This window comes from Mustela lutreola, chromosome 10 (genome assembly GCF_030435805.1).
Source record: "Mustela lutreola isolate mMusLut2 chromosome 10, mMusLut2.pri, whole genome shotgun sequence".
Lineage (NCBI taxonomy): Eukaryota > Metazoa > Chordata > Mammalia > Carnivora > Mustelidae > Mustela > Mustela lutreola.
The window spans coordinates 63,050,835-63,062,893 of NC_081299.1; the positions used below are offsets into that span (position 1 = coordinate 63,050,835).

The 12,059-nt window shown below is 37.7% G+C and overlaps 2 protein-coding genes and 3 non-coding genes across 6 annotated transcripts in view; all 5 read left to right on the plus strand.

Moving 5' to 3' along the window:
* The first annotated feature begins 365 nt into the window (after positions 1-365).
* On the plus strand, positions 366-8,720 carry RABGGTB (Rab geranylgeranyltransferase subunit beta). Of its 2 annotated transcripts, XM_059136621.1 has the most exons (9): positions 366-464; positions 1,532-1,639; positions 2,721-2,918; positions 3,712-3,817; positions 4,652-4,704; positions 4,787-4,897; positions 5,783-5,908; positions 7,884-8,037; positions 8,401-8,720. In XM_059136621.1, exons 1-9 carry the CDS (start codon positions 396-398, stop codon positions 8,535-8,537), a joined length of 1,062 nt encoding a protein of 353 aa, XP_058992604.1. In that variant the 5' UTR covers positions 366-395; the 3' UTR covers positions 8,538-8,720. The 2 variants fall into 2 exon arrangements, with proteins under 2 accessions (XP_058992604.1, XP_058992605.1); XM_059136622.1 differs by lacking the exon at positions 4,787-4,897.
* Positions 1,257-1,335, plus strand: LOC131810704 (small nucleolar RNA SNORD45). The gene has a single exon (XR_009345682.1). It is a non-coding gene; the product is annotated as a small nucleolar RNA SNORD45 (small nucleolar RNA).
* LOC131810702 (small nucleolar RNA SNORD45) lies at positions 1,931-2,014 on the plus strand. Its single transcript, XR_009345680.1, has one exon. It is a non-coding gene; the product is annotated as a small nucleolar RNA SNORD45 (small nucleolar RNA).
* LOC131810703 (small nucleolar RNA SNORD45) lies at positions 3,062-3,133 on the plus strand. Its single transcript, XR_009345681.1, has one exon. It is a non-coding gene; the product is annotated as a small nucleolar RNA SNORD45 (small nucleolar RNA).
* Positions 8,721-9,144: 424 nt separating the features above from the next.
* MSH4 (mutS homolog 4) overlaps positions 9,145-12,059 on the plus strand; it is a 100,237-nt gene continuing 97,322 nt past the window's right edge. The window contains exon 1 of the mRNA XM_059136620.1: positions 9,145-10,890. Coding sequence (XP_058992603.1) covers positions 10,659-10,890 — 232 coding nt within the window. The 5' untranslated portion in view covers positions 9,145-10,658. The remainder of the gene's footprint in view (positions 10,891-12,059) is intronic.

Consider the following 12,059-nt stretch of genomic DNA (forward strand, 5'->3'; position numbering starts at 1 on the left):
GTAGCACTTGCTGAAGAAGTGAAGGGAGTGAGCCACATCCGAAACAGAAAAGGCGAACAGGAGCGACATGTAAACATTTTAACATTCACTCAGAAAACACTGAATACTTCCTACATGCAAGAATTCCACTAATTACCATCCACTCCAGATCTTCAGAGTTCAAAGAGCCTCAGGAACAAATTATTTTTTAAAAGTAATTCAGATACATATTACTTAAAACTTTCAAACATATCAAGGTCACCACCCGACGAGAAAATGACCGCCAGAGAACTTGGGTTCAGGCAGCGAGGACAGCTATGAGCATTTGGCGGGGTCCTAGGGCAGCCAAGCAACTGCTCCTTCCTACAGGCGGGAGTGTGGTCAGCTATGCCGGGAAGGGGCCTGGGGGGGAGCTTATGCGCAGGCGCGTGCCGCCTAAATCTGCCCAGGAACGGTGGAAAGTTCTCTTTTCCGTCTCAGACATGGTGAGTGAGGCTGTCCTTTACTGTGACTGCGCGGGTGGCGTTTAGGTGGAGTAGTACTGAGCAGCTCAGTGGTTCTAATTGTTCAGCAAGTATTGGAGAACAGTTGGGTTAAGACACCGGCCGTGAAAGGGATTTCTTTAGGGTTCAGAGAGAGTGAAGTATTACTCAGCGTTTTTTGCAGACCTCGCGGGCGCACGTACGGCTTCTAATTTTATCGAGGCTTTCCTCTACGAGGCAGGCCTCAAGGTTCAACGGCCCGATTTCTTAACTCCTCAAAAAAGCCGGGCCAGTCGGTGGTTCTTTTTCTCCTTTTTTTCTATATTTTATGGCTCAAAACCGATAAAGTCATTACTGATACGTTCTTTGAAGATGCAGTAAATTTTAAGTGGGATCTGATGGAAATTCACTAATTTTTTTTCGGTAATGGTCATGACCTACTTAGAATGAGTTTTAGCTGGCTCGATTACAGTAAGAAATGCGGGGAACTAGAGCAGAATCCTCATTTCCTGGGGGCTTGTTGCAAATGAAGAAACTAAGACTAAAGCTGGAGAAGATGAAACTAAAGGAACTTATAAGTTGATAACCTAGGATTAGTAAAATTTAATTAACTTACCTGCGAATTATGGGCTAGCTTTATTTTATATATAAATACTTTACATTTTAATTTTAATGCTTCAGTTTTCTGCTGCATGTAAACTAAGTTCTGAATTGGGAAGATGGGCTGTTTTGTGGTGTTTATTTTACTTTTTAAGTGAAAGATATGCAACAACAGATGAGGGTAATAATTTTTTGGGTCAATGATGAGCTGGCATGTATTCTGAATCCGAAGCTGATTATTACTACTTTAGCTCTAGAATTACTCTGAGACCTGAAAAATTACCCGAATCTTCCGAAGAGCTTTAGTGCCTAATTTCTTTCTGGTCAGATACCTAGTTTTTATATAGAAAGTTCTGTGCGGCAAGGTGGAATTAAGATGAAAAGTTCAGATGTATATTAAATATATACACTAGGGTCAAGCATAAAAAAATGAACAGTTACAAAGTCACTGCTTTTTTGTTTTGTGAAAGGGCACACCGCAGAAGGATGTTGTTATCAAGTCAGATGCACCTGACACGCTATTGTTAGAGAAGCATGCAGATTATATCGCGTCCTATGGCTCCAAGAAAGATGATTATGTATGTATGATTTTGTGTTGAAAGTTCCTTTTATTTTGAAGAAATGACATTCTTAAGCATGAACAGTAAATGGGTCAGTATCTGTGGCCCGTGTTTCTTAAAAACAGGAACTCTTGCATGGGGAGGACTGAAGTTCTCTCCATGAGTGCAGTGAGTGTACCTTGGTATCAGAATTAACCACGGTTCTCAGAGGCTTTGATAGATCAAATAGATTCCCCATCTGCCTAGATGCTTAAGAGGTTTGAGGTAGAGAAGAGATTTGTATTTTTGTCCTTGAGGTATTACTTCCAAGGTCAGTGATGTGTTGGCATGTATTACCTGAATATATGGCTGATGTGTAATATCACTTTAGCTCTAGAATTACGCTGAGACCTTGAAAAAGTTTTACCTTAAGTTTCAAACCCTGAAGAATAGTTACCCTCTTAGGGGGCTAAGTAATGAAACTGAAAGTAAATTTTTCCCTGTAGTATCCAAACAACTGAATTAATTTACCATTTTGGGAAACATTGATGAATTGGTGACCTGTTAAATTCCCTAAGACTACTCACCAGACTGAAACTTAACATGTGTTGCATTGGTGACTAGCAAAAATTTATTTCTGATCTAGTCTCTGTACCAGTTTTTATGTCTCTAAGTAGCTTCTGTTAGCTATTTAAACTTTTACATGCCTTGGCTATTTTGGTTTCAAGTTGTTGTACCATTTTCTAATAGGTAGTAGATAGGCTTTTTACATAGTCCATATATTAATAGAATTGATACTTGATAAATATGATGTAGATACTCTGAAACAAATACTCTGTCCCCAAACTTGAAAAAAGTTGGTATATTTTTTTACTTATACGTCTCGTTAGATTTTAAGAGAGATTAAAGTCTTATTTGTATTGTTAGTTGCAGGTGAATTTATCATATGCATTGCAGATACTACCCTCTCCTAACCCCCAGTATTGATAGCCACAATTTAAAATTAACAGTTAGGATGAATTGAATTAAACAATAAGTATGACTAGTTTTTACATGTTCTATCACTTTAATAACCCTGCATCAATTCAAACTGGCACATTAAAATAATTGTGTATTTTAGGAATACTGTATGTCTGAGTATTTGAGAATGAGTGGTATCTATTGGGGTCTGACTGTAATGGATCTCATGGGACAACTACATCGGATGAATAGAGAAGAAATTCTGACATTCATTAAGTCATGTCAACATGAGTGTGGTGGAATAAGTGCCAGTATTGGACATGACCCTCATCTTTTGTATACTCTGAGTGCTGTCCAGGTAAATATTAAAATTTAGTAGTCTTGGTAGTGTATTCTCTTACCTGAGAATGGAGAAAGTGAACTGGGTATTAGGAACATGACAGTTGGTATCTGTCAAAAAAAGTTTCCCTAATCTTTTCAAATGAAGCCTGTATTTTACAAGGTCAATGATGTGATGGCATGTATTAGCTGAATCCAAAGTTGATGTAAATTGAAAAATTACACTGAGACCTTGAATGATAAAATGTTTATTTTCAGTATATGTAAATAATTTGAAAATCACCAGCTAGAGTTAAGTGGTTTAATTTTGATAATAGTGAAGATCCACGATTACGACTTGAAAGTCTACTTCTGGGGGTGTCTGGGTGGCTCAGTAATTAAAGTGTCTTCCTTTAGCTCAGGACTGAGCCCTGCTTTGGACTCACTGCTCAGTGGAAAGCCTGCTTCTCCCTCTCCCACTCCCCCTGCTTGTGTTCCTCTCGCTGTCTCTAACTCTTGTCAAATAAATAAATACAATTTTCTAGAAAAATACTATAAAAGTCTACTTCTGTATATGTAAGTTAGTACAAAGTTTGGAATACGAAGTTGCAATTTATATGGAGGAAATAAATTCTTTGTTACTGGTTTGGGTTTGTTGATAAAGCCTGTGGCATAGTAGAAGATAGTCTGCACCTTTGCAAAAAGGTCACAATGTACATAGACAGAAGGACATGCTTGCTTGACATTTTAAAGGGTGGTTGAGGAAGAACGTCTTAGAACAAAGTAGCAGTGTTGAAGAAGTATTTACTTAATTTGTTTTGTTTTTGTTACAGATTCTTACTCTGTATGATAGTATTAATGTTATTGATGTAAATAAAGTTGTGGAATATGTTCAGAGTCTACAGAAAGAAGATGGTTCTTTTGCTGGAGATATTTGGGGTAATGTCAGTCTCATTCATGCTACCCAAAGTACCAATATTAAAATCTGTTCGGGTGTTTATTGTAGTGGATAAGATTTGTTGAAAGTTTTTAAGTACAATGAGTTGGAGGCTTTGCTAATAATTATAAGGAGATTTTTAAGTTTTTGATCTTTTCAGGTCCCACTAAGCAGCTGGTCTTACTGAAGTTAAATGGTCTGCTGGAAGTTCCAGCATGCACTGTGTTAGTTTATCAGCATACCAGAGAACTGGAACAGAGGGGGCCAGTCTAAAATTTGAGGTAGGTGAAATTTTTTCCCCCAGTATTTGGTGGCTTTGTAAAGTTTTTTTTTTTTAATTATTTAATGAAGAGGGAGAGATATTCAAAAAACTTTACAAACTTACTGGATATTTGAGTGGAGGGAGGGAATAGTACTATACTTGATAAATGTAGATAATCTCTGCTTTAGGGCTGAATACAGTGCAGGCCGGAGAGACCAGCTGCTTCATGGGATGTGAAAATCTACTTTTATATAATAGGGTAAGTTTATTGTCATTGTTAGAAATTGAGTTATCTTTTTGGTTCTGTGTTACCGTCCCTTGTTGGGTGCTGTAAGCAACTTAAGATAGTTTTGCCGTATTTTTGGCAAATTTTCTAGTTCTTGGATTTCTTAGAAGTGATTTTACTTCAGATTCAGCTTTCGTCCTGCTAATTGAAAAGTAAATGTTAAGCTTGAACTCATGGAAATTTAAACATGGTAGTTGTACAGTTTGTTTTCAGTTAATTGGCATTATATATTAAGATCAGATGCCTCTGGTAATACTTAGTTTTTATTTAATTTCCTTTTTCTTTTAGGAGAAATTGATACAAGATTCTCTTTCTGTGCAGTGGCAACCTTGGCCCTATTGGTAAGTTTTGAATATTGTATTGGAATAATTAAGTTCCCATGATTATTCTGGAATTCAGTAGGCTTATTTTTTCTGTTTGTAGGGGAAGCTAGATGCTATTAATGTGGAAAAGGCAATCGAATTTGTTTTATCGTGTATGAACTTTGATGGTGGATTTGGTTGCAGGCCAGGTTCTGAATCCCATGCTGGGCAGGTAATTTATTAATGGAGATTAAAATATGTAAGTTTTGAGGGGTTAAGTGAAAAATTGGGAAAATATATTAATAGCAGTTTCAGTGTTTGTTATGTATGACTGAAGTTAATTTAAATGTAATATGGGATGTTACATAAGAATTGCTTAAATGCAGATAAAGGCATTTTTATAGTAGTTGTGTATATATTCCCTGTTGGTGGAAGCCCCTGGCCCAGGCAACATAAGTAGATTTATTATCATGAAAGATATATTTTTATTTTCTACTATTTAACTGCCCCTCCCCCCCCAACAAAGTTTTGTTTATTTAATCTCTGTACCCAGTGTGGGGCTCAAACTCATAACCCTGGGATCAGGAGTTGCATGTTCTTTGCTTTTATTTTCCATTAGTTTTTAACTAAGTAGATGGAAACATTCTTTTCCCTGCCTATCCTGAATACCTGTTTGCTTGTGCCAGAGAGGCAGTTGTATTTGTAAGTAGTAGTTGTACTATTGTGCATTGTATCTGTAAGTAGGTGTCCAATAAAATTTGCTTTTAGAGCCACCTGACTGGCTCTGTAGGTAGAGCATAAGATCTTCATCTTGGGGTTGTGAGTTTGAGTCCCATGTTGGGTATAGAGAGTACTTAAAAATAAAATCCTTTTTAAAAAATTTTTGATTTTAGCTATGAAGAAATGTTGACAATAATATATCATTGTAGAATTGGATCCTGGAATTAGTATGTTTGAATTTGTTCAGTTAGGTATATGATATTTATGTCTTTGCAGTTCTGACTTGTTAATAGAAAGCAAGTTTTTAGACATAAATGGCATTTTAATTAAGTAGTTTTTATTACTACACTACTGTTGAAAATTGTTATACACATGTACTTTATGTCTGTAATTTTAGATCTATTGTTGCACAGGATTTCTGGCTATTACTAGCCAGTTGCATCAAGTAAATTCTGATTTACTCGGTTGGTGGCTTTGTGAACGACAGTTGCCATCAGGTGGACTCAATGGAAGGCCAGAGAAGGTATTGATTCATAAGATACTGTGTTTTAATAGCTTTATAACTACTATAGCTTCTTGTAAATTGATAATGTGCTTTTACCCCTCCCCCCATTGCAATTTTTCTTCCTAAAAAATGCTCTTGGCAAAAGTAAAACAGCTGGAGTGGAGATACTTATTAATTATGGTATCCATTTAAAAGACTTGAGGAAAAGATGTGTTCCTTCTGATCTTCTTTCTATGACAAAGCTGTCTTCTGGCCTTTCCAATCATGAAGTGGATTCTGGAGTTACCTGAAGGAAAACAAAAAAAATAGCAAATATCCTAGCTTAGAAATACATTTATATTTCAGACATAGTATGTATTCTTAAAGTGGTTTTTTCCCTATCTTGAGGGTCTTATATTTTCCAGCCAGTGAAATGAAGCTGTTTCTTTAAACTTTTAATTATAGACCTATACCAGGGAAAATTCGTCCTGCATTAAAAGCTTTCTGTAGGGGCGCCTGGGTGGCTCAGTGGGGGAAGCCTCTGCCTTCACCTCAGGTCATGATCTCAGGGTCCTGGGATCAAGCCGCACGTCAGGCTCTGTGCTTGGCAGGAAGCCTGCTTCCCCTTCTCCTTCTGCCTGCCTCTCTGCCTACTTGTGATCTCTCTTTCTGTCAAATAAATAAATAAAATCTTGAAAAAAAAAAAAGCATTCTTCATATTTGGGACCCAATGAGTAGTGTTAAATGAATACATGTATTTTGTACAGAAGTCTCTGCGTCTACTTTATGGGTGTGAAAGGACAATTAATTTACCAAATCAATGACTTTTAAAAATTACATTGCAAAATTTTGTTTAAAATCCTTATTAAAATTTTTAAGAAAAACCCAATTTTTGGCATTTTGATTTGGAGAAAGGGGAATCAGATTTTCCTTTGCACATCCATAGTTGTCTTTCGCTCTCACATACTATGTTCTAAATTGGGTCTGTAAGGGCCAGGTAGTAAATGTTTCCACTTCTGTAAGATATATAGTCTTGTTGGCAAGTACATAACTACCCTAAAGAGTAGATGGTGCCATAAGAAACCAGTGGGGATAGCTGTTTAAGTAAAATAACAGTGGTTTCATTTGAATTTGATGTGATTTTCCTATCACAAGACTGCGTTTTTTGTTTTTCTGGGTTTTTTTTTGTTTTTGTTTTTGTTTTTTAGACTGTATTTTAAAAAATGATTTACACATACATAAAAAACTTCGGTTGTAGTCCAAGTTAGACTTCAAGGGCTATAGATTGCTGGATCCTTGACAGAAAATAAGATAGGGCATGGTGGTGATTTTGTCTGGGTCATTGTATTTTTATTTTAGATTTGCTTGTTCAATATTTCTGAATAAGTTGGGTAGGGAAATCCCCACAGGTGGTTTCTAGCTACTTACAGTCCAGTGAAAAACCTGCAACTTTCAACAGTTAGAAAATGGGTCAGGGTTGGGATTGCCAGGAATTTGCACTTACAGTGTAGGACTGTTTTTTATGTGCTTACGAATCACCCAGCGATTTTGTCGAAATGATTCTTCAGTTGAAGGTGAGATATTCTGCATTCTTTAAACCCAAATGACCTGTGTTTGAGGAGCCAGGCTTTAGGTTATTTTTAAGCAAATTACATACCTACCTGGACAGTACTTGTTGAAAATGCTCTGACTAGGGAAGTAGAACATACATCACCATGGATTTCATGAGTGTTAACCACCAGCTTCTTGGATAAGGGATGTTTATTGCAGAAAAAATAAAGGTACAGGGATAGTTGTTACTGAGTGCCTAAACTCTGAAACATTTAGTGTGGGTGTCTGTGGCTTGAAATGTTTGGTCTTATCCCAGTGATTATCTTTAAATCCAAGTAATTGTATTTATGAATTTTAGCATCTTTAACTGTATGTCAGTATATCCCTTAGTCTCCTCCAGCACCCCATGTTTGGACTAGAGAATAAAATTGTGGCAATTGCTTGTGGTTTTTTTCCCTCCTAGTTACCAGATGTATGCTATTCATGGTGGGTGTTGGCCTCCCTAAAGATAATTGGAAGGCTTCATTGGATTGATAGAGAAAAACTTAGAAGTTTCATTTTAGCATGTCAAGATGAAGAAACAGGAGGATTTGCAGACCGACCAGGAGATATGGCAAGTATATTTCTGACATGTTCATGTAATAGTTACATTGCTTTGAGTTACCTTTATGTCACTTCCAGGCTTAAAAATGGATGATATTTAGCGTTTTACTTTTTAAGCAGGATACTTTCTAGGTAACTTGAGAATATCTGAAGGGAAGACAAGTTTGCAGAAATTTCTCATCACTTAATTGTCAAAAAAATTGTGTATGGTGAAAGGTCCTATGTTAAAAAAAAGTTTGGTCATCATTTTTAGAAAACTAAGCATTTATTCAAGTAAAGAAAATATAATGGAATCCAATATAACTTGTTCAGAAGTAGGGTTTTAGAAGTTTTCATTTTTGTAATACTCTATAAATTCTTATTTTTTAAATAGGTAGATCCTTTTCATACTTTATTTGGAATTGCTGGATTGTCACTTTTGGGAGAAGAACAGATAAAACCTGTTAGTCCTGTTTTTTGCATGCCTGAAGAAGTACTTCGGAGAGTGAATGTTCAGCCTGAATTAGTGAGCTAGACATTGATGGAGTTGTGAGACACTGCTTAGTATATGTAGTTTTGCCATCTTAACATTCCTGTAAAGTGCTTAACAAACTTAAAAATGACTACTGTGTTACTATTTTGTATATGAATTGTATTAATTTTAATAAATTATGTAATTATGCATAATGTAAAATAAAGATCTTTATCTTCAGCTTTAGATTTCCTTCCGCAATGCTATTTTTCTGAGTACAGTATTTTGTTTCTGCTTCATTGTATTTATTTGTATGTTTCCTTAACAGCAAACTCAATTTTAAAGAACTATCAAGAAGTCTTTTGTTCTGCTTGTTTTTCCCATGTGCTTCTTTCATGTTATATGATAATAGCTAATGTAAATTGATCTATATCAGTGAGAATGTTAATTGATTAAAAATTGATAAACCCATCCATATATGAATTAAAAGATGCACCAGAATAAATGGCTATTGAAATTTGGGACTATTTCATAAGTTTATGGTTACTTTGAATTGATCACAGTAATTTAGGTAAATGGCACATTGCACCATTTTAGAATAGGACAGCATTCTGGACTGCATCTTATTTTTTAAACATTTCTATGTCAGAATTCCAGCAACCTATCCAAGGAATTGTTGGCCCTTAAGGAAATAGAAGTTCGTAGTTTCCACAATATTTTTTGAAACTTCCAAAAGGCTGGAATGAGCACAAGTATTCTAAGACTTACATTCTTGATGAAAATAAAGTATTTCAATGAACATTTTTCTTGAAATGGAAGTTGAAATTTTCTCAAGCATGTTGGCAAATTCTAGTAGTTGTTTCAAAAATGATCAGTGGGCTCTTGGCTTGCTCAGTTGGTAGAGCATGCCACTCTTGATCTTGGGGTGGTTAGTTCAAGCCCCACAGTGGGGGTGGAGTTAACTAAAAAATGAGTAGTGGTGGTTCACTTAGACATCATTCACCAATGTCAATTGTAACATCTTGATGAGAAAATGCTTACATGAGATTCTTGAAATGTCTACCATTATTTTGACAGTTTACTGAAGAGTTTAGGCTGAGTTGCCACTATTTTTCTGAAAGTTTGGAATTGGATGGAACATAATCTTAAATGGTATCACTGGAAGTATTTGAAGGAATTTTGAGGATTCCAGTCATTGCATGTGGGTGAACTGTGCTGTTAGACACCTGACTTAGGTAATTCAGCAACTACATGAATTCAGTTTTTCTTACTATCGAAGTATAGTTGGCAGTGTTCCATTAGTTTCAGGTGTACAACATAGTGATTCCACAAGTCTGTTAGGTTATGGTCAGTAATGTTTGAATATATTCCAATTGCAGTATCCAGAGTAATTTCTCAATCCTAGTTTCTTTGGGAAGTTGGTACTATTTCTATATTCAAGAAAACAGGCACAAAACTTAATTTCATGGAGGTAATTTGTTGCAAAGCTAGAGTTTGGGTTTATATAGTCTATTCTTACTAATTTGTACCCACAGTTTGAGAAACTGGGAGCTGTCCAAGAGAGATCTCATCCATTGACCTGCTTCTTAGGTTATTGCCGATACAATAATATGCTTAATGGGTGAATATTCTCTTGTGATAATGACAACATCCTTGTGGATATTTAAACTGCAGGAGGTTAATGGCTCCTTTTTGCGTTTCTCCACAAGAGCAATGTTAGGTGGGCTGAACACTGACATTTGTCTACACCATCATAGGCGTTTGGTGTCTAGTGATGGACAGTCTGTAAACTTAAAAAACTAAGTATATTTGGGGGTGTGGGAGATGTTCAAAAGCAAAACCTTTAGTAAAATACAGTGCCGTGAGACTAATGGGCTACCAAATTTGATGGTCATTGATAGGCTTTGAAAAGTTGTGTTCAGCTGATCCCAGCAGATTGAAGAGAGCGGTACTTCAGACTAAGCTCAAAGCTAAATCCTATGGTGGGTGAAAGGACTGGGCACCGGAAGGAGTAGGGCCCCCAGGCATGGGGTGGGGGTGGGAAGCTGGGGTTCGCTGCGCCTGCGCACGGCTCTGTGCGTCTGCGTGCCGTGCTCAGGCGTTTTCCTGCGACGCTTCTCTAACTTCGGGTCAGTGAAGGGACGCTCAGCCATCTCAGACTTCTGCTTGGGAAGATTTGTGAGAATGCGGAGGTCTGAGGTCTCAACAGTCTCCCCGTCGGTCCCTGCAGCTTCCCTCGCTTTGGGAGAACCTCGGTCTCAGGGTCCTTATAATTTCGGACTCCAGGAGACTCCTCAGAGCGGGCCTTCAGCGCAGGCCTCTGCGTCCACCACTTCTGGCACGTCAGCAGCCGCCGGCGACCGGAGCAGCAGCACAAGCCTCCCTCGCCACCCGCCTGGCGCCGGGCCAGCACTAGGCAAGGAGTATTTGGATGGATTCACGGGTAGCTGGAGCGCTGCAGCCTCGGGAGGTTGCCCAGCGCGGTGGCGGGTATTACTTCAGAAAAGTTTCAGTGGTGATGTGGTTGAGAGAATAGGAATGGGGTGCTCTGGGAGTTTGATGGGTCTGAGTGAGTGAAAGCCTGGGCTCCTCAAGTTGGTGAATTTTTTTTTCTTTCCATTTATAAAGCATTTTTAAAAATTATTATTATTATTTAAAGATTTCATTTATTTAACATCACAAGTAGGCAGAGAGGCAGGCAGAGAGAAGGAGGAAGCAGGCTCCCCGCTGAGCAGAGAGCCCAACACAGGGCTCAATCACAGGACCCTGAGATCATGACCTGGGATGAAGGCAGAGGCTTAACCCACTGAGCCACCCAAGCGCCCCTAAAATTATTTTTATTAACATAATAATGTGTTATTTGCCCCAGGAGTACAGGTCTGTGAATCGTCAGGTTTACACATTTCACAGCACTCGCCATAGCGCATACTCTCCCTAAGGTCCATAACCCAGCCACCCTCTCCCTAACCCTCTCCCCTCAACAACCCTCAGTCTGTTTTGTGAGATTGTCTCTTACAGGTTTGTCTCCCTCCCAATCCCATCTACAAATTGGTTTTATTACAAGGTGGGGATAGGTAAATGGCTCAGTTCTGAGGAAGGCTGCAGTAAAACCTTATTTAATACCCGTCTGTCTCCCTCCCAAAAGTATATGACAAATGACAGAATTTGTGGAGTTTGGTGATAGGAGTGGTTCCTCTTGGTTTCTGAACTAGGATGAAATGAAAATAGATTCAGTCCAGCATTTCATCTAATTCAGTTGAATAATATGTTCAAGTATTTAACAGTGTATGTCTTTCAATTCAAGTTCAACCCTTTTATTTTGTATTTGGACAACTCCCTCTTTGAGGAAAAACTATCACTGTTTTCACACACCTTTTAGCCATAATAATAATAGGATAAATGCCAAATCCAGGGCTCACTTTTCAGTTCCCCTGTGTTTAATGTTCTTGACCAGTCTTCTCTTGAACTCTTAATTTGGTTTCCCTAATTCTACTCATCCCTGGTTTTCTTCTTTCGGAGAACTGCTTTGCCTATCATTATCAGTTCCCAAATTATGGTCTGTCCTTAGAGTTTTGGGGTTTTTTT

What these genes read in the sequence shown, in the direction of transcription:
- RABGGTB (XM_059136621.1), top strand. Translation starts at nt 396, where the DNA reads ATGCGCAGGCGCGTGCCGCCTAAATCTGCCCAGGAACGGTGGAAAGTT. An exon ending in TGGCAACCTTGGCCCTATTG is followed by an intron (nt 4,705 to 4,786) that starts GTAAGTTTTGAA and finishes TTCTGTTTGTAG; the next exon opens with GGGAAGCTAGATGCTATTAA. An exon ending in CTGAATCCCATGCTGGGCAG is followed by an intron (nt 4,898 to 5,782) that starts GTAATTTATTAA and finishes CTGTAATTTTAG; the next exon opens with ATCTATTGTTGCACAGGATT.